This window comes from Geotrypetes seraphini, chromosome 4 (genome assembly GCF_902459505.1).
Source record: "Geotrypetes seraphini chromosome 4, aGeoSer1.1, whole genome shotgun sequence".
NCBI lineage: Eukaryota > Metazoa > Chordata > Amphibia > Gymnophiona > Dermophiidae > Geotrypetes > Geotrypetes seraphini.
Window position 1 is genome coordinate 323,573,342 of NC_047087.1, and position 22,552 is coordinate 323,595,893.

The 22,552-nt window shown below is 40.6% G+C and overlaps 1 protein-coding gene across 5 annotated transcripts in view; it reads left to right on the forward strand.

Annotated features, from left to right (window-relative positions):
* The window catches only part of ACADSB (acyl-CoA dehydrogenase short/branched chain), a 156,293-nt gene that overhangs the window by 72,359 nt on the left and 61,382 nt on the right, over positions 1 to 22,552 (forward strand). For all 5 annotated transcript variants that reach the window (XM_033940992.1, XM_033940994.1, XM_033940996.1 and 2 more), the window contains one exon: positions 9,354 to 9,479. In XM_033940992.1, coding sequence (XP_033796883.1) covers positions 9,354 to 9,479 — 126 coding nt within the window. The remainder of the gene's footprint in view (positions 1 to 9,353; positions 9,480 to 22,552) is intronic.

Genomic DNA, 22,552 nt, shown 5'->3' on the forward strand with positions numbered 1-22,552 from the left:
GGGATTGGCTGAGCGGTAGAATTCAGAAGGTGGTGGTGAACGGTACCCCATCCGAAGCATCGGACGTGATCAGTGGAGTGCCGCAGGGCTCCGTCCTGGGCCTGATTCTATTTAACTTATTCATAAGAGATATGACGCAAGGACTCAGAGGAAGGGTATCACTGTTCGCCGACGATGCCAAACTTTGCAACATAGTAGGCAAAAGCTTATTACCTGATAATATGGCACACGACCTACTGCTGCTGGAACAATGGTCAACTACTTGGCAGCTAGGCTTCAATGCTAAAAAATGCAAGATAATGCACCTGGGTAAGAGAAACCCATGCAGAACTTATGTACTAAATGGTGAGACCTTGGTTAGGACCACGGCGGAACGCGACCTAGGGGTGATCATTAGTGAGGACATGAAGGTTGCCAATCAAGTAGAAAAGGCTTCCTCCAGGGCAAGACAAATGATGGGGTGTATCCGCAGAGGTTTCGTCAGTAGGAGACCTGAAGTTATGATGCCGTTGTACAGAGCCATGGTGAGGCCTCACTTGGAGTACTGTGTTCAGTTTTGGAGACCACACTACCGAAAGGACGTGCTGAGGATTGAGTCGGTTCAGCGAACGGCCACCAGGATGGTCTTGGGGCTCAAGGATCTCACGTATGAAGAAAGACTAAAAAAATTGCAGCTGTACTCACTTGAGGAAAGAAGAGAACGGGGAGACATGATTGAAACATACAAGTACATCACGGGACGCGTCGAGTCAGAGGATGATATCTTCTGGCTCATGGGACCCTCGACCACCAGAGGGCATCCGCTGAAAATCAGGGGAGGGAAGTTCCATGGCGACTCCAGGAAGTACTTCTTCACCGAAAGAGTGGTGGATCATTGGAACAGACTCCCACTCCAGGTGATAAAGGCCAACAGCGTGACGGATTTTAAGAAAAAATGGGATACTCACGTGGGATCTTTAAGGGAGTAAATTCAGGGGAGGGGATACTTGGAATGGGCAGACTTGGTGGGCTATAGCCCTTTTCTGCCGCTTTTTTCTATGTTTCTATTTAATAGTTCAGCTTTATCGGAGTCCGATTCTACATAATTCCCATCTGGTTTCCTAAGGCGTACTATCCCATCTGTGTTTCTTTTTCTGTCACTAATACCTGAAGAAGGATTTATCGCCCTTCTTAATGTTCTTTGCTAGATTCTCTTCCATTCAGAGTTTGGCCTCTTTGACTGCTGTTTTGACAGCCTTAGACTTGGCCAGATAGTCTTCCTTAGTCTCCCGTTTTCCTGATTGTTTGCAGGAGATAAATGCTTTTTTCTTCTTTTTTTTATGAGGTCTGAGATCTCCACAGAGAACCACTGAGGTTTATTGTTTCTTCGCCGTTTACTTACTGTTTTTATATAGCGGTTGGTTGCTTCGTGTAGGGTTGACCACATTACCTCTACATTATCTGTTTCGACTTGGTTTTGCAGCGCCCGATGGACGAAATCTCCCATGCTTTTGAAGTTAGTGCCCTTAAAGTTGAGGACCTTTGTTGATGTGTTTGATCTAGTGAAACTTTTCCTGAGGTTGAACCATACCATGTTGTGGTCACTGGAGGCCAACGTATCACCTACCGAAACCTCTGTGACACTTTCTCCGTTGGTGAGTATCAGGTCCAGTATCGCCTGATCCCATTTTTTTGAGTCATACACCCTTTATGGAGGTTAATAGCCTTCTGCTGCCGCTGGACGTAGCGGAAGGTTTGTTCCAATCTGCATCAGGCATATTGAAGTCCCCTAACAATACTGTGTCTCCACGCAAAGTAATGTTCTCTATGTCTTCGATTAATTCTATATCCATGTCATCCTGTTGTCTTGGAGGTCTGTATACTACGCCAAGATACAGGCATTTGTCATTCCCCCTGGCCAAGTTCACCCAGAGGGATTCCCCGGTGTACTTGACATCTGCGATTCTGGTAACTTTGATGTCCTCTTTAGTGTATAGTGCTACCCCTCCTCCTATTTTGCCCTTTCTGTTTCGACGAAGTAAGTTGTATCCCGGTATAGCCATATCCCACCCATGGGAGTCCGTGAACCAAGTCTCGGATATCGCTACCACATCTAGGTCGGCGTTCCTCATTTCCGTCTCCAATTCCAGAATTTTATTACCTAAACTGTGGGCATTAACGTACCATACCTTATGTTTGCTAGGTCTCTGTGGAGATTTTCCCGCCTGAGTTAGTTTGACTCCTATAGTACTGTTTGCAATGTGTTTACTTACCTCACATTCAGAAATGGAGTGGCAATTTACCTCGCCAGGATGGTTACTTACCACGCCAGTACGTGAGTGGGTACCCTCCCCCAACTGACCTAGTTTAAAGCCCTACGAAGCAGGCGGGCTAGTCGGCGTCCAAAGACGTTCTTTCCCCTTCTGGTCAGTTGGAGCCCGTCTGGTCCCTGTAGTCCTTGCAGTGCCTCTCCATGGTTCAGAAATCCGAAGTTCATCTTCATGCATCATCCGTGTAGCCACTTGTTTGTCCTCTGGATCCGATGTTGGCGGGGGGAGTCCCTGGACGTGATATATTTGGACTTCAGCAAAGCTTTTGATAGCGTCCCACACCGCAGGCTGTTGAACAAACTAAAATCGATGGGATTAGGAGATATATTCACTACATGGGTAAAGGATTGGCTAGATGGTAGGATTCAAAGGGTGATGGTAAACGGTACCCCCTCCAAAACGTCAGCTGTGACGAGTGGAGTACCTCAGGGCTCCGTCTTAGGGCCGATACTATTCAATTTATTCATAGGAGATTTGACCCAAGGACTTAGAGGAAAAGTATCACTGTTTGCCGACGACGCCAAACTATGCAACATAGTAGGCAAAAGCAGTGTACCTGACTTTATGACGCAGGACCTACGGCAGTTGGAACAGTGGTCATCAACTTGGCAGCTAAGCTTCAATGCTATAAAATGTAAAGTAATGCACCTGGGCAAAAAAACCCCACACAGAACTTACACACTAAATGGTGAAACCTTGTCCAGTACCACGATAGAACGTGATTTAGGAGTGATCATTAGCGATGATATGAAGGCTGCAAATCAGGTGGAGAAGGCTTCGTCCAAAGCAAGACAAATGATGGGCTGCATCCGTAGGGGTTTTGTCAGCAGAAAACCTGAAGTCATAATGCCACTGTACAGACCCATGGTGAGACCTCATCTCGAGTATTGTGTTCAATTCTGGAGACCACACTACCGGAAAGATGTGTTGAGAATTGAATCGGTTCAGCGAATGGCTACCAGGATGGTCCTGGGGCTCAGGGATCTCACATATGAAGAAAGACTAAAAAAACTGCGGATGTACTCGCTGGAGGAGCGAAGAGAGAGGGGGGACATGATTGAGACCTTTAAGTATATCACGGGGCGTATAGAGATGAAAGATGATATCTTCAGTCTTACAGGGCCCTCGATAACCAGAGGACACTCGCTGAAAATCAGGGGAGGGAAATTTCAGGGTGATGCTAGAAAGTACTTCTTCACCGAAAGGGTGGTCGATCATTGGAATGAGCTGCCTCAGCAGGTGATTGAGGCCAACAGCGTGTCAGATTTTAAGAGAAAATGGGATATTCACATGGGATCAATAGGGGAGTAAAAGTCAGGGAGTGGGTCATTGGTATGGGCAGACTCGATGGGCTATAGCCCTTTTCTGCCATCAATTTCTATGTTTCTATGTTTTAAGGCTCTTGTATATTCAGAGCTGGAAAAGTTGGAAAGATCCCAACATCGTATGCACAGTAATTTAACATCCCACCAAAATAAGATATTGCGTTCTTTACGTAATGATATGGATATTATAATCCGCAAAGCAGATAAGGGAGGGGGGATTGTCATTCAAGACAAAGTTCAATATTATCAAGAGGCATACCATCAATTGAGTGATAGCTCTGTATACGTCCAATTACCGAGTGACCCGTCTGATTACATTTTTTCTATGCTGTTGGACATTTTGAATGAGGGTAGGAAGTCTGTTTTTTTGACCAAATTTGAATATCAGTTTTTAACCCATCGTATGTTTAAGATACCAGTTTTGTATTTTTTGCCAAAAATACATAAGGATCTGTTACATCCCCCCGGGCCGCCCTATAGTATCAGCTCGTGGGTCTATGTTGGAGTGTGTATGCAAATACATTGATACGTTCCTAGGTCTGATGGTTTTGGACACCATTCAGGACACCAAACATTTTTTGCAGTGTCTGGAGAACCAACAGAACATATCCTCTGTGACCTTTCTGGTTTCCCTTGATGTACGTTCACTGTACACTTGCATTCCGCAGGAAGAAGCGTTGTCAGTGGTGGAAGATGTTTTAAATCAAAGAATCCGCTCCCATCTTGTGCCCACGGATTTTTTGTTACAACTCACAACCGTGGCAATGTCTCAGAATTATTTCATCTTTGATAAAAAAAATTTTCAACAACGGATGGGGGTGGCTATGGGTACATCATTTGCCCCCTCTATAGACAATCTGTATATGGCCAGTTTTGAACAGCGTTGGATTTATACCTCCAATTTTTTTTTTGTTCATATACGGATGTGGCGATGCTACATTGATGACATATTTTTCTTGTGGGACTCTACCAAGGCTGAACTGGACATGTTTTTGACTTTTTTGAATGCATGTCATGGGTCGATTAAATTTGAAATGGAGGCACACAGGTCAACTCTGTCTTTTTTGGATGTTAATATCACTTTGGAGGAAGGTCGTTTTAACACTTCGGTGTTTTTAAAGCCCTCTGACCGGAACACTTTTTTTGAGTATACGAGCATGCATCCGGCAGGGCTTAAGAATAACTTACCAGTGTCCCAATTTTTTTCGATATAGACGGATTTGTAATACGACTGAGCAATTTTTGGATCAAGCAGAACCATTGAAACAACGTTACAGTGAAAGTGGCTATCCGGAAAAAGTGATTAAAAAATCCTGGCAGAGGGCGAGGTTTAGTTCTAGAGAGCAGTTGTTGCAATACCGTTCTCAGACTCGAGAGGAGAAAGTGGTGCCTTGTATTATGAAATTTTCTTCTGTGTCTCAGCGCCTGGGCAGGAAGATTAAATGCCTTTGGCCTATGATGCAAACGGCCAGTTGTTTTGCAGAGCTGATGTATGGACCACTCAGGATGTGGGCAGGGTGGGACATTTCCGTTGTGGTAAGTGTGCTGCTTGTGATGTCATGCAAGAGGGTATTATGGCATCGATTCCTGGGAGAAGAGCAGTCAAGTTAAGATCCTGGACTACATGTGAGACAATTGGAGTGGTCTGTGGAATGACATGCCCTTGTGGGCTTTCGTACGTTGGCCACACCCCCAGAAGTTTTAAGACGCAGTTGTTTGAGCACCGGTCTAATATGGTACATCATAAGGAAGTTGACATTTTGACCCGACACTGTGTCAAAGAACGGCACAGTTTTGAAGAATTTAAGTGCTTTGTGCTGGAGCATGTTCCTACTACTGAGCGCAGGGGCAATGTGAAACAACTTTTATACCAGCATGAGCAACACTGGATTTTTTTATCTGGATACTTTGTGGCCCAAAGGTCTTAATCAAAGGGTTGAATGGGTCGCATTTTTTGATTGACAGTAAGAGGCGGGTTTTGGCCATCAGCTGTTCTGGTCTTCCTGTATTGGTGCCTGTTGACCCCGGAAGTGTTCCCGGAAGTGTAATTTTTTGGCTTCTTAAGCAACGGCCATTCTAGTGTCGAAGTGCACAGATTGAGAACAGAGTTTTGAGCTGCATTATATTCCCTGATGCAGCCTCATGTGAGGCGAAACAAGGACTTGTTGGAATTTAAAAGAGGACATGGTTTGTGAAAGGTTCATCTAGTGAGCGCCACCAATATTTTCTCTGGCCAGACGTTTTCATCTATGGTGTGTTCTCGACCATGTTTCCAAAGCTAAGTAAACTTTTTTGTTTTTTCTTTTCACCCTTTGATAAATTCATTTCAGTGGTGGTGGAGTTTTTTGCCTATGATAAGAAATGAAGCAGTATTGAATGTTTATCAAGTTTTGATTGTGGACTGCTGTTAATTTGAATTTTGAGGCTTTTTCTCCATCTTTTATGTGAAATGCTTATCAGGAATGTTTAGCCCACCTCTGGCGAGTAATATATATAACTTCTGAATTTTTTGATTTAAACATCTCTATCATATCTCCCCTCTCCCACCTTTCCTTCAAAGTATACATATTGAGATCTTTAAGTCTGTCCCTATACGCCTTATGGCGAAGACCATGCACCATTTTAGTAGCCTTCCTCTGGACAGACTCTATCATTTTTATATCTTTTTGAAAAGCTGAACCAGGATGTCAAAATCTATTCATTAAAGTTTCTTCTCCTTCTAGGCGTTTCAGAGATAGAAAGTAGTTTACTGGGTAGGTTAAAAAAACACATATTTTACTGAGCGATATTTCACTATGCATTTACAAGGATATCAAAAAGAAAGTTCTTCCAATTAATGTGACTCCAGTTTTCAAAAGCAGGAATTGACACCTCCTTTTTTGAGTTTCATGAGCTACATCAGGAAATATTTGTATTTTAAATCCCCAAAAGTCCTTGTGCCTATTTTTAAAGAACAATTTCATAATCCAAGTTTTATCTGGCAATAATTCCAGGTTTAGCTACCTCTTTATCAGAGGATTCCAAAATAACTGATAAATCTAATTGTTGATTCTGTTGACCTTGATCTAAAGTCTGCTGATCTTGTACTTTTGTTGATAAATAATAAACCTATATAAATGGAGGTATAGTTTCTTCAAGAATATTTAAGATCTCCAAAAAATATCTCGTAAGCATTTCTCCAGGTGTCACTGTGAGCACCTTTGGAAAATTCAACAACCATAAATTGATACCCCCAATAATTATTCTCCAAGGTTTCCATTTTCCTCTGCAAATTAATGTTATCCTTTATCAAAGTATCTTGAATTTGCTTAATACCTGTCAAATCTATATCAATTTTTTCCATACTAGATTTGGAGGAAATCAATTCAATTTTAAACCTTTAAATTCTTTTTTTTGTTCATTGATTTTCCTTTCTAAAGATTGAATCAGGGGGCCTAAGGATTTACCAAGGTTTACCACTAACTGGCTCTTTTACAAAGCCGCGCTAGCGGCTGCCCCGAAGTCCTTTAAATCTCTATGGGCTTCGGGGCCATTAGCGCAGCACAGCTAGTGCGGCATTGTAAAAGAGGCTGTAAGTCTCATAATGAGTCCAAAGTCACTTCGGGAGGTTTAGTAGGAAGAAAAAATCCTTTTTGCACAGCTGTAGGTAGCTCACCATTTAGATTTCCATCCTCTTGGCCTCCATCTGGGTGTTGTTCTCGTTCTGTCGATGAAATCGCCATAGGGTCACATCTTGGACTCTCCTGTTGCCAAAGAGAAGGGAGAGGAGCATCAATGGAGCCTCGTGACGCCCAGAAGCCACTACCCTTGGCAGGATTGACAAAATTCTGAGGTGCCTCCAAGGGGAGTTGGTTTTGTCGGAGACCAGCCTGCAGGAGATACCGGCAATAAGCGGGGCCAGGGCGGACGTCCTTGGGCTTGACATCTCTCTGAGCCCTGACATTAGAGCTCTGCCTCCACAGCCGCAGGGAGCCTGCTTGCCGTGGGTTGGAGATTCGCTAGTAGAAGGCGTATTTCCTTCCTAAGAGGCCAAGCTGACAACATCAGTGGGCTTGGTACTGGCCAATGTAACTTTTAATAGTAGGGTGTTACATGTTCCAATTTTTTCAAACTAAAAATTAAATGCACTGCTGTGTTTTGAATGACTCACATCCTTTTAATAATCTTCTTGTAGGAACCCAGATAGATAATTTTGTAATAATCCAATGTACTTAGAACCAAAGATTGTACTAATAGCCTGAAAGGTGAAAAATCAAAATAGGATTTTATAGTGCGAGGTTTCCATAAGACAAAGAAACTTTTTTTAACCAAAACATCAATTTGAGTATCGAAAGTTAGAGATCGATCTAAAACAATTCCTAATATTTTAATAGTAGGGTTAATAGAATAGTTAATTCCATTTAATTTTAATAAAGTCTCTTTGATTTTGTTTGTCAGGCTCGCCAAAAAGATTTTTGTTTTAATCTAAATTATTTGGCCCATTGTTCTACTAGTTCCAATACAGTTGATATCTGCCTTCACGGAAACAAAGTAGGCAGGACCCGGCAACGAGGAAAGCCCGAAGCAAGTAAAAGCTTGCTGGCAAAAAAAAAAAAAAAAAAGGCAGGTGTCAAACAAAATTTTCGGCGGCGAGTCAGCCCAGGAAGGAGCATCGGCGGCAGCAGCAGGATTTGCCGGGCGGTCATCTAAATTAACCGGGCGGAGCACCCGGCTAAAAGGCCCTGGGGAGAACACTGTATTGAGTGTCTGATGATAAAGAAATAATAGGAATTGCTATTGTTTGACAGTTTAGTACCTAGTGAGGTCATGTAAACATTAAAAAGAGAAGGAGAGAGTGGAGAACCCTGCGGGACTCCACAGTCATTATTCCAGACCTGAGAATATATTCCTTCACTATAAATCTGATATCTTCGATTTTTCAAAAAACCCTCAAACCATCTTAATACACAGCCTGAAATTGCTATAGCATCAAGACAATTGAGCATAACAGCGTGATCTACAAGATCAAATGTGCTGCTCAGATCAAATTAGGAAAGAATGCAGCAATACTGCAAAGTAAATACCAGTAATTGATGAAGATAGACATTTCCCTGTTTTGAACCAAATATCTAAACTCGGTTTTAGACATCATAGGGAAAAGGTCCCTCCACTTCATTCATTATTGAAGGGAAGAGAGACCTGTGAGAAGCAAGCTGCAGTATGTGAGGTGATGAGAGTGTGGATAAGGATTTCGGTAGCGTGTTTGGAAAGGAAAGGGTGAATTTTGGAGACGTTATAAAGAAGCTTTTATGAAAGAAAAGAAATAGGGGAACTAAAGACAAAATCCATAAAGAAACCTCCTAATATTCAAAATATCAAACACATTTAACCTCCCTTTTATAAAACTGTAGCACAGTTTTTAGCATCAGCCGACGCTACAGTTTTGTAAAAGAGGATGGGAGGAGGGGTTAGAATTTCATGCAATTCATAAAAATTACATCCTTGTCTGGTTTTTGACAGGGAATTCAGTGTCAGGAACCCAGCAGTGTCTTCTCACATCATCGAACCTCTCAATTCCACTGGATGTTCCCCAAAACAATTTTCCTAAATAACAGTACAGAGTTCAAAACCTGTTTCTGCTAGGTACTGTGTGTGATTTGGATTGGCCAGTGTTGGAAGCAGGAGATTTGGCTCATCACTTATCTTAATGGGTCTCAATGTGTTTTGCTTTCTCTGCCAGGGTTACAGAGGCATTACATGCTTCATTGTACCTAGAGGAACTGACGGCCTGCACATCGGGAAAAAAGAGGATAAGCTGGGACTCCGAGCATCATCCACCTGCACAATGATCTTTGACAGAGTTAAGGTTAGTGTGTTGTATCCTCAGGATCAATCTCGACTTTCGTAGGGTGGGAGAACATCATAATGTTCAGTGTGCAAAGTTTGTGCCTTTGAATTGGGATTCCAGCACAAGATTTTAAGGCCTTCTAAGGATGTCAAGCAGTAGGAGAATGTATAATAATCACGTGATTTATTCCAATAAGGAAGTATTAGTGTGACATGTACTGAATGGGTATTTTTCTATAGTGAGGAATATCCACACTGTATTCTGCTAGGACAGTATTAAAGTGAGAAATAGAGATGGTCTCTTTCTAAAGGAAGAATTAGAACCAAGAACATTCACACAGTGCACTCCTATCACTCAGTGGTTAATAAAGATAGCCCCCCCACTTACGACTCATATAGAAGAATCATAACTTTATTGTCCCTCCAGACCAGCACAGAACAGATGGGTTTACACTCTTCTGCCAGCAGGTGGAGACTGAGAACATATTGATTTTTGGCAGTAGTACAAGTGGGCTGTGCAGTCCCTCATAGAACAAAAAAGGAGGCAAGAGAGATGTTTGAACCAGCCAGCGACATAAATTAAAATATAGTCCTAGGTCTTTAAAAAGACCATTCAAAGTCCCAAAGAGTGAAAAGTCCCAACCAGGAGCCAGGTTTCGGCAACTGAAATTGCCTTCCTCAGGGGACAACTTTTTCCTTGGTTTTATCTTAGCATTAACGTTTTATTGGTTTTCCAGTCTCAGGTCTGCAGTAATAGAACTACAACCCTGGAATAAAAACTGGTCCAGACATCTCTCTTGCCTATTTTTTGTTCTTGTTTCATTATCGAGGCTAGCCCCTTCTTCTTTTCTTCAGTCCCTCATAGAATCAGTCTGTTCTCAGTCTCTAGCAGGTGGAGATGCTAAGCCTGTGCAGTCTTTCCTCTTGTTAGTTAGGACCTGTTGGATCTGATTAGTGGCCTTTGTTGTCCCTTTTTTTTTAGCTGTCCGGAGCTTGGGGGACCCTTTTGGGTGTCCGTCCGACCTCAGGAGTGCCACACTCAGGCGGCCAAGTCCCTGCCCTCATTTTCTCCCACCTCTCCAATTTTGTTTAGAGGTGCCTCAGCTGTACACCTTGCTACAATCAGGCAAACACTACAGCTTTGAAAGCCTATGGGGTCTGCTCCTTTGTCAGTTAAAGTTTTCCTGAGGCAGTGCCGGTCTGAAAGGAAGCCTTTAATTGAGCTTAATTGTTTTTTATTGCTAACCGGCACTTACTTTTTTTCCTCCCTAGCAGTTTAAACATGATGGCAGATAAAGGACAAATGGCCCATCTATTTTTTAACTTTTTAAACTGATTTGATTTTATATTATTATTTTTTAATAAATAACTTTTTTAAACTTATTGATCATTTAGTAATGTCAAACACTCAAAATGTAGTTCTTGCAAACAAAAGCATAGTGGGACTTAACTTAATCTGCATCTGCATCAAGTAACCTTGAAAGAGACCTGGGAGTGATGGTGGACACGTCTTTGAAGGCGTCGGCACAGTGCGCCACAGCCTCAAGAAAAGCAAACAAAATGTTGGGTATCATTAAGAAGGGTATCACGACCAGGACAAAGGAGGTCATCCTGCCACTGTATCGTGCAATGGTGCGACCGCATCTGGAGTACTGGTCGCCGTACCTCAAGAAGGACATGGCGGTACTTGAGGGAGTCCAGAGAAGAGCAACTAAACTGATAAGGGGTATGGAAAACCTCTCATATACTGACAGACTGAAAAAGCTGGGGCTGTTCTCCCTGGAAAAGCGGAGACTTAGAGGAGACATGATAGAAACCTTCAAGATCCTGAAGGGTATAGAAAAAGTAGACAGGGACAGATTTTTCAGATTATGGGGAACCACAAGTACAAGGGGGGCACTCGGAAAAATTAAAAGGAGACAGGTTTAAAACAAATGCTAGAAAGTTCTTTTTCACCCAGAGGGTGGTGGACACATGGAACGCGCTTCCGGAGGCTGTGATAGGCCGGAGCACGTTACAAGGCTTCAAAGAAGGTTTGGATAGGTTCCTAGAGGATAAAGGAATTGAGGGGTACAGATAGGAGTAGCAGTAGGTTATAGGGATAGTCTGGGACCATTGCTTAGGCAATGGGCCTGATGGGCTGCCGCGGGAGCGGACCGCTGGGCGAGATGGACCTCTGGTCTGCCTCAGCGGAGGCAACTTCTTATGTTCTTATGCTGGTGTCTCGATCAAAGCAGAGACAAAGCTGCTCCAATCAATTCCCTTCCTCTTCGGCTTTGTCAAGGGTCTACTTTTATAGGGGAATTGTCTGAGGGAGAACCACCGCTCTACCTCAGCTTTTCAATCTCTATCTAGAGAATCTTGAAAGAGGAAAGACGCCTGCACATGCTTTTGTTTGCAAGCACTAAATTTTGAGTGTTTGACATTACTAAATGATCAATAAGTTTAAGATATTTAGTTACTCTATAAGTGAAAAGTTATTTATTAAAAATAATAATATAAAATCAAATCAATTTTAAAAGTTAAAAAATAGAGAATTATAAGGAGGTTTTTTAGGTCAATGTTAGACACCGGAACCCCTAGATCAGCGAACGTTTATTATCCTTTGTGGATGGTTCGTGGGGTTACTGAGACCTTTTTCCTCCTAATTAATTACCTATCTTTGGCTTTAATGAGAGATCTTTAACTCTGTCCCCATACGCTTTATCACAAAGACCACACACCATTTTATTAGCCTTCCTCTGAACTGACTCCATCCTTTTTATATCTTTTTGAAGGTGCGACCTCCAGAATTGTACACAATATTCTAAATTAGTTCTCACCAGAGTCTTTTACAAAGGTATCAATACCTCCTTTTTCCTACCAGCCATACCTCTCCCTATGCAACCTAACATCCTTCTAGTTTTCGCTGTCACCTTAAGATCATCTCATACAATCACACCCAAGTTCCACTCTTCTGTCACGCCCATAAGTTCTTCACCCCCTAAACTGTACCGTTCCCTCGGTTTTTTGCAGCCCAAATGCATGACCTTGCATTTCTTAGCATTAACTTTTAGCTGCCAAATTTCAGACCATTCTTGAAGCCTCGCTAGTCTTTCTTCATTTTATTCACACCATCCTGGGTGTCTACTCTATTTCAGATTTTGGTATCATCCACAAAGAAGGAAATCTTACCAGACAGCCCTTCAGCAATATTGTTTATAAAAATGTTAAAAAGAACAAGCCCAAGAACACAACCTTGAGGCACACTACTGGTAGCATCCCTTTCCTCAGAGCGATCTCCATTGATCACTACCGTCTGTCGCTTTCCACTCAACCAGTTCCTGACCCAGCCCGTCATTTTGGAACCCATCCCGAGGGCACTCAGTTTATTTATTAGACGTTTGTGTGGAACATTGTCAAAGACTTTGCTAAAATCAAAATATACCACATCTAGCACACATCCTCTATCCAAGTCTCTGGTCACCCAGTCAAAGAGGTTGGTCAGATTTGTCTGACAAGACCTACCTCTAGTGAATCCATGTTGCCTCCGGTCCTGTAATCCACAGGATTCCAGAAACTTTACCATTCTAATTAATCTAGTATTTGTGAGTCGTGCAAACCTATACAAGCTCTAAGTGACTTGAGAAAAAGAAGGGAAGGGTCAGGGTAAAAGGAAGGAGAGAAGGGATGAAGAAGGGACAGGAAATTTAAAACTTAGGTGAGTTAAATAGGGTCAGATGCTTAAGAAGATATTAGGGGGATTAATTGTCAAAGAGTGAAGTTTTCAGTTTCTTTAGGAATTGGGTATGATTGGTTTCAGTTCTTATAGTCTCCGTGAGGTTGTTCTAGATTGTGACTCCGAAAAAGGTGAATGTGGATTGGAAGATTATTTTGTACTCGAGATTTTTTGTCAAGGGGAAGCTCAGTTGGATCCTTTTGAGAATTCTGTGTGAGTTGGGTCATGTGTCAGTTAAAAGTTTTATGAGAGAGACTGCTGAGTTGCCATAGATGATGCGATGTATTATGCTGGCAATTTTGAATTTTATTTGAGCTTTGATGGGTAGCCAGTGGAGTTGTTTGCGGTATGTTGAGATGGAGTCATATTTTTTCAGACCGAAGACGAGTCTTACTGAAGTGCTTTGAATGAGTTGCATTTTGTAGGAGAGGGTGGTGTTGATTTCCAGGTAGGCGGAGTTGCAGTAATCCAGTTGGGATAGAATCATCACCTGGACTATGATGGCAAAGTGATGCTGGTGGAAGTATGGCCTGATGAGTCTTAGTTGTTTCATGATGAAGAGGGCTTTCTTTCAAAGATGGACTACTTGAGGTTCCATGGATAGTGTGGAGTCTAGTATATAGCCTAGTATTTTAAAGGTTTTTTCAACAGTAAGTATGCTGCCCGATTGGAGCATGATGCTTGTTGGTGCTGTTTGTTGAGAATTGTGAAAACAGAGGACTTTGGTTTTGGCGGTGTTTAGTTTCATTTTCTGAGCAGTTGCCCATGTTTGGATCTTTTGTAATTTATGAAAGCTAACCTCTTATTCTTTACCTTCTCAGCTATGACTTTTGAGACCCAAAATGGCCTTCTTTTCCTCTTACTTTTACTTACTTGCCTCACAAAAAGGTTCGTCGTCCTTACAATCGTTCCGTTCAGTTTTGCCCACTGCATTTCCACTCCTTCCAGACGTTCCCACCCACACAACAATTCCTTGACGTAAACCCCATCCGAACAAAGTTCATTTTTTTAACATAAGAACATAAGCATCACCTCTGCCGGGTCAGACCAGGGGTCCATCATGCCCAGCAGTCTGCTCTCGCGGCGGTCCCCCAGGTCCATGACCTGTACGTGATCCTTTACCTAAAACTTTTTATTCCCTAATCATTTAATATTCTATTTAGTAACCCTCTATCTATATCCTTCAATCCCCTTTTCCTTCAGGAAATCATCCATTCCCATTTTGAAACCCAAAATCGAACTCTGTCCTACCACCTCCTCTGGAAGCGCATTTCAGGTGTCCACCACCCTCTGAGTGAAGAAGAACTTCCTAGCATTTGTTCTGAATCTGTCTCCTTTCCAATTTTTCTGAATGTCCTCTTGTTTTTGTTGCCCCGCCAGTCTGAAGAATCTGTCCCTCTCTACCTTCTCTATGCCTTTCATGATCTTATAAGTTTCTATCATGTCCCCCCTAAGTCTCCGCTTTTCCAGGGTAAAGAGCCCCAGCTTCTCTAGCCTTTCAGCATATGAAAGGTTTTCCATGCCTTTTATCATCCTTGTTGCTCTTCTCTGGACCGTCTCGAGTATCGCCATATCCTTCTTAAGGTACGGCGACCAGTATTGAATGCAGTATTCCAGATGTGGGCAGACCATCGCCCAATACAGTGGCAGGATAACTTCCTTCATTCTGGTAGTGATACCTTTTTTGATAATGCCCAACATTCTGTTCGCCTTTTTTGAGGCCGCTGCACATTGTGCCGCCGGCTTCATTGTTTTATCCACCAAAACCCTCAAGTCCTTTTCTAGGTTGCCTTCTCCCAGTACCGTCCCTCCCATCATATAGTTATATATCGGGTTTCCTTTCCCTAAGTGCAAGACTTTACATTTCTCTACATTGAAGCTCATCTGCCATTTATTTGCCCACTCACTCAGTTTGTTCAGGTCCCTTTGTAGTTCTTTACATTCCTCAACAGTTCTAACCCTACTAGAGAGTTTTGTGTCGTCCGCGAATTTTATAACTTCACACTTCGTCCCTGATTCCAGGTCATTAATGAATATATTGAACAGCAACGGTCCCAGCACTGACCCCTGCAGGACGCCACTCGTGACCCCTTTCCAGTCAGTAGTGTCCCTTTACTCCTACCCTCTGTTTCCTGTCTGCCAGCCAATTTCTCATCCATCTGTGCATGTCCCCTTCCACCCTGTGGTTCCACAGTTTCCTTAGTAGGCGCTCATGAGGTACCTTGTCGAAGGCTTTTTGGAAGTCCAGATATACGATGTCTATGAGGTCACCTTTGTCCAATTGTTCGCTTTTTCCCTCAAAGAAGTGCAGTAGGTTCATTTGGCATGATCTTCCTTTACAGAAATCATGCTGGCTTGTTCTCATCAGATTATATTTTTCTATATGCTCATTGATGCTGTCCTTGATCAATGATTCGGCCATCTTCCCCTGAACTGAGGTTAAGCTCATCGGTCTGTAGTTCCCTGGGTCACCTCTCAATCCTTTTTTGAAGATAGGTGTAACATTCGCTGTCCTCCGGGATTACCCCTGTTTTCAAGGATAGGTTACAAATCTGCTATAGTAACTCCGCTATTTCGTCTCTGAGCTCTTTCAGTATTCTCGGGTGAATTCCGTCTGGCCCGGAGATTTGTCAGTTTTTAATCTATCTATCTGTTTGAGTATTTAGTTTTTATTTATTCAATTTTCAATTTTCTATACCTTTCTCCCAGGGGAGTTCAGAACGGTTTACATGAATTTATTCAGGTACTCAAGCATTTTTCCCTGTCTGTCCCGGCAGGCTCACAATCTTCCTAATGTACCTGGAGCAATGGGGGGAATAAGTGACTTGCCCAGGGTCACAAGGAGCAGCCTGGGTTTGAACCCACAACCCCAGGGTGCTGAGGCTGGAGCTTTAACCACTGTGCCACACACTGCGCTTACCTCCATGCATGATAATTTTCCCTCTTGATCCCCCTTGAAGATTTTTTCCGGTTCCGGCACGTTGGATGTGTCCTCTCTTGTGAAGACCGACGAGAAAATTGTGTTTAGTCTGTCTGCCACCTCTTCTTCCTCCTTCACCACTCCCTTCCTGTCTCCCTCATCCAGAGGTCCCACCTCCTCCCTTGCCGGCTGCTTTCCTTTCACATATCGGAAGAATGGTTTAAAATTTCATGCCTCCCTGGCAAGTCTCTCTTCATATTCTTTTTTTGCTTTTCTGACCACGCGGTGACATTCTTTTTGATGCTTCCAGTGCTCTTTCCTTGGCTTTTGAATGAGCCCTCTCTATACCCATCTTAATGTTAAACCGTATCATGCAGTGATCACTGTAACCTCAGGAACACTTTCCCCGTTTTTAAGCACTAAGGGCTAGATTTACTAAGTCCACGGATCCGATCCGTGGCCAGGGGGCTGATTCACAAAGTGTCCTCATGCAAATTATTGCAATTGGAGGCACACCCCAAACCGACCACATGGATCACTGAAGAGCGATCCTGACGCATGCACAGACCATCTTCTTTGCCTGTTGATGGTCTGCGCATGCGCTTGCTCTCCGTAGCAAAACTTTTTAAATTTTTAGCAATATTTGTGTTTTATTTTACTCGCCAGCCATCCTGGTTCCCGGCTCTCCCGGCTGACACAGCTTTTCTGCACTGTACCAGAGGAGACCAAAATGAAGTCAATGCCGCCCCGACTCTCCTGCTCTCTGCCACCCTTCCCCACAGTGCAGCCCCACTTTAAACCCGTGGGTTAAAACCACAGACTCGTACTGTGGGGAAGGGCGGCAGACAGCAGGAGAGTCAAGGTGGCAAGAGCAGGAGAATTGGGGCGCTGATTCCTTTCTGGGCAGAGCAGGAGAGTCGGTTGCTGATCCTTTCAGAGCAGAACAGCAGAGATGCAGGCATTTTTCCCATAAGCGAGACAAATTGCAGGGTCTTGTTAACTATTAATGTGGGTTGTCTTCTTTAGAGCCAAAAGGATTTTTTTTGGCAAATTTTAAGGAGTTTTTCAGCTGCGTTGGCAAAGAGGGCCGCAGAGAGGCAGGGCTGCTGACTGAGTCTTACCATCTGTTTAGGAAATTATTGAAAACACATTGATTTGAAAAATGTATTAACTGATAGTAATCTGATCTTTTTGTCTTTTCCTACGATTTGAATTCTCACTAATTGTCCGGTTCTCTTTGTTGTGAACCGCCTAGAACTTTGCGGTAGGAGTGGTATATAAAAATAAAGTTGTTTATTATTAATGGTGGCGACATCTCTCCCGCTGCTGGGGGATGTGTGTGTGTGTGTGTGTGATGTGATGGGGTTGCTTGGTGGTGGTAAAAACTTTTGGCAGGTCTAGCTGTCAAGCCTTACTTTCCTGTCAATGCCTGAGCTAATCAGGGCTCAGGCACTGACCAGAAAATAAGTCTATGACAGTTTAGACCTGCATGAAAATTTACTCACAAATGTAGTACAGCGAGGTTAGAGATTCACCTAGCGATAATAGAGAATTTCCCGGAGTGCTTCTTTAAATATTAAGGACCTAGTCGGAGACTGCTAGGAAGCTTGGAAAATCCGCCACTAAAATACATGAATGCTAAACCAGCTGGAACCAATTTAGCGACCACATTAAAGTTTTGAGAATCTTCCCCTGAGTTTCCCTCCGTATACAAGGGTTGTTTGAAAATTTAGTGAATTTCCATGAGATGGCGCCAGAGTCCATTGAAAATTTAGTGAATTTCCATGAGATGGCGCCAGAGTCCATTGAAAATTTATTTTTTTTTTTAAATTTTTATTTATAAAATTTTCATTCTTACAATAAATGAATAGCATAATATTTAGTTTATAATAATTATAGTTGTATGTACAATATCATATCATATATATTGAATCCCTTTCCCCTGTTATTTGTTTTTTCATTTTTCCTCATATTAATTTCTATATTTCCCTCCCTAACCCTATATTATTATTATCAATGTGTTAAGATATCTGATCTTTAGAATATTTTGTCAATGGATTCCATATTTTCTTAAAATTTTTTATATTTCCTTGTTGTAATGCCAATATTTTCTCCATTTTGTATATGTGACACACCGAGTTCCACCAGAATGTATAATTTAGCTTGGTATAATCCTTCCAATTTTGTGTGATTTGCTGCATGGCAACTCCTGTCAATATTAAAAGCAATTTGTTATTGTTTGCTGATATTGGACTTTGTGTTCTCATTGCAGTACCAAATAATATGGTATCATATGAGAGACCAATATGATTTTCTAGTAATATGTTAATTTGGGGCCAAATTAAATTCCAAAAGGCTTTTATGCAAGGACAAAAAAAAAATTAAATGATCTAATGTCCCTACTTCTATTTTACAATGCCAGCATCTATTAGATCTAGTATTATCTATTTTTTGCAAGCGCGTCGGGGTCCATAACACTCTATGTAATAAAAATATCCATGTTTGACTCATAGATGCTGACTTTGTTAATCTTAATCTTCAGGACCAGAATCTTGGCCATTGAGATGCAGAAATTGTCTGTCCAATCTCAATGCTCCAAATATCCCTAAGTCCAGTTTTCTTTTTTTTATTTAGAAATCCATATATTAATTTATACCATTTTGCGGCTTGGTGTCCCAAGAAATCCGCCTGGAAACATAAAACTTGCAAACTATATTGGGTATTAAGATCTTTCCATTCAGGGAACCCTACCTGAATGGCTTGCTTCAATTGCATCCATTTAAAATATTGTGTTTTATTTAGTCCAAATTTATTTTGCAATTGTGAAAAACTAAGCAAGGAACCTTCTGATATGACATCATTCAATGTTCTTATTCCTGCATTTATCCATTGTTTCCAGACGATTTTAAATCCGCCAATTCTGATCCTGGAGTTTGATTGATTTAGAGATTTAGCTATTGGTTCTGGTGATAGGTTACTTATGTATCTCAATGTTTTCCAAGTATCTAAAAAGATTCTGTTATCTTTATATCTCCTAGGCATTGTTATGGTAATTAGATGTTCTGGATATAAAGGGAACAGGAGCTGCCATTCTAAATACAGCCAATCTGGTACATTTTCCATGAGATCTGGGAGGATCCAATACATACCCTGTCTTAAAATATAGGCTTGATGATACCTATAAAAATTTGGAAAATTTACCCCCCCTTCCACAATTGGTCTTTGTAATGATACTAAAGCGATTCTTGGTCTTTTCCCAAACCAAACAAATTTTGTAAGAATATTGTTAAGTGGCTTAACGCGAACACAAGATGAACGTGTGATCGCGACGCTCCCCTTCAACTAGGCAAAGATTACTAAAAAAAATTTATCCCTTAATGCTAATTCAAAGAAAAACAACTAAAATTGCTGATGTAAATGTGGTATATTGATATTGCCTTCCTCTGCCGAAATTGAGATATTGGCATGAGAGAAAGGAGCCAGGGAGAAAAATCGACGGTTTTTTTTTTGAGCTGAAACGGCAAAGTATCGGAGGCAGGTGGCTGACGGGCTTGAGGATCTCTGTGGAAGGCAGACTTGTGCCTCCGAGCCTGGTAACGGAACCCTGAAAGAGGAAGAAGAAAAAAAAGTCTGTCGATTTACTTTTCAAGCAAGCTATTGACAGTGTGACAGTTTGAAATCTCTATTTTACTGAGGAGAAAACTAGTGCTGAGGAAACTGGAGTGACATGACACAGAAGGAAAATTACTGACTGTTCCATAATACTGTGAGGAAACGGTTATAGTTTGAAACTACCTTCCTTCACAAAAACTAAAATAAAGTCCTGAGATAAAGGAGATTTATTATTTCCTCACTGACTTTATAACAGTGCTGAAGACAAGCTCTTTCAATGGTTTTCTCTGTGATGTGAAGAGTGACATCTAAAATAAAATATTGGACAAAGTGATTGAAAAAGGAAAAATTGCTGTGAAGAAATAAAATCGGAAAAAAAAAAGGAAAAAAAGAGAATTAAGAAAGGTGTAAGAGAATGGCAAGTACCAGACAAAACAAAAATGAGGCTGGTATGTCAGCAAAAAGACAAAAGCAAGATCAAATAACACCAAGCAAGATCCCACTTCCTGTTGAAGAATCTGACATATTGAGTAAAGCTGAAGTTATGGAAGAATTAAGACAAATTAAACAAATGCTAAAGGAAACTGTAACCAATATGTCGGATATGAAGGAAGAAATATTGAACATCCACAGACAAATGGAAGTTAATAATAAAAGAACAACTGTACTAGAATCTAAAATGGAGGTCATAGAAAGTGAAACAAACAGATGCAAAAATGACAGTCTGGAATTGAATAAATTGAAAGATCAACTGGAAGACTATGAGAATCGAGGAAGAAGAAAAAATATTAAACTTTTTGGAATACAAGAAAATTTAGAGGGAAAAAATGCTATACATTTTCTAGAAAACTTAATTCCAAAAATATTACAACTTGATTTGAAACAACCACTAGAAATAGAAAGGGCTCATAGGATTCCAGTAAAAAATGTAGAGAATCAAGGCAGGCCAAGACCACTAATATTCAAAATGCTTAGATACCAACAAGCATTAGAAATATTAAATGCTGCCAAAAAAGACAAAAATCTAAATTATAAAGGATCCAGAATATGGTTTTTGCCGGACTTCGCTAAAAACACAGCAAATAAAAGAAAGAGACTATTAGACATGAGACCACAATTAAAAGAAAAAGGATATAAATATGGACTATATTATCCGGCAAAAATGAGAGTGTCATCAGGAGATAAATCCTTATACTTCGAGGATCCAGAAAAACTAAAAGCCTTTCTTTCCAAATCAGAACCTATGACATTTTAATATAAAGTATTAAGATTGGTTTTGATAACATTATTAAAGTATGAGATATTGAAATACTGAAGAAAGAAAAATATGATCTAAAAAAAAAAAAAAAGGACAATAAAAATATAAAGAGAAAAGTATAAGATATAAGAACTAATATCAATACCATATTAAATATATGTTTAAGATATATTATTTATGAAGTAAAATATACTAAGTAAATATAAAAAAAATTAATGAAAGAATAAAGAAACATTAATGAAATGTTAAGAGCAAAAATGATTACAGATAGTAAAGAGTAATATAGATAGATAGAAAGGGATATTGATAGAATATTGGTTGCCTAGGGGGAGGGGAATGTTCGGGTTGCTGTTCTAATGTGTATCCTTAAGCAGTCATTATATTGGGTGGGAAGGGGAGGGAAAATGATGGGACTTATTAGAATGTTTAAAGAAAATATTAATAAGGGATTGGATATTTCAGGGGTAAATATGTGTGTCATAGAGAATAATTTTTGGTTTTTAAATATGAAAGAAGAGGAGAAAAAGATTATAATGAGAAGTATTAAAATATATAATGTCTTTTAAGATATATTCTATTAATGTCAATGGCCTGAATCACGTAATCAAAAGGAAAAAAGTATTAACATTTTTAAAAAAGCAAAATGCGGATATTTACTGTCTGCAGGAGACCCATCTTAGTATAAAGGAATCACAGAAACTATCGGGTGGATGGGTAAAGGAATGTTTTTTTGCTCCAGCAGAGGGTAAAAAAGCAGGGGTAGCAATTCTTATAAATAAAAAATGTATGGCCAAGATTAAGGTAAAAAATTCAGATCCACATGGAAGATGGATTCATATTGATATAGGTATGGGAAATGATGCCCTGACGTTGTTTAATATATATGCCCCTAATTCGAATCAATCAGAATTTTTTAAAAAGTTACAGAATATGTTATTACCACTGGCTGCTTCTAATTTAGTGGTGGCTGGAGATTTTAATGCTGTAATGGATCCACTATTGGATAAAAAACCAGGTAAAAGTATAAAATCTTTAGGTTTAGATAATTTGGTTCAATCATGTGATTTGAAAGATATATGGCGTATTCTTCATTTTGATGATCAGGAATTTTCATTTTGTTCACAGGTTCATAAATCATTTTCAAGAATAGATTATATTTTTGTTTCAACAAATAAAGTGCAACAGGTGATTAAAGCTTCCATAGATCCTATTATTATTTCGGATCATGCGGGAGTATGGATAGAATTACAATTAGATCAATTAGAGAATGGTAGACCTCTTTGGAGATTTGATAATGCATTGCTTGTGGATGACAAATTTTTGGAAAATTTTAAAACACAAATTAACGATTTCTTTCAAATAAATTTAGTGGAGGATACATCTATAGAGAATGTATGGGATGCATTTAAAGCAACTATGAGGGGTAATATTATATCATATTCAGCTTTTATTAGGAAACAGATTAAAATACAATATATAGAATTAGAAAAAGAAATAAAAATATTAGAAGCTAAATTGGTAAGTAAATGGGAATATGAAGTTTTGCAAGCTCTTTTGAAAGCAAAAGGTAAATATAATGAATTA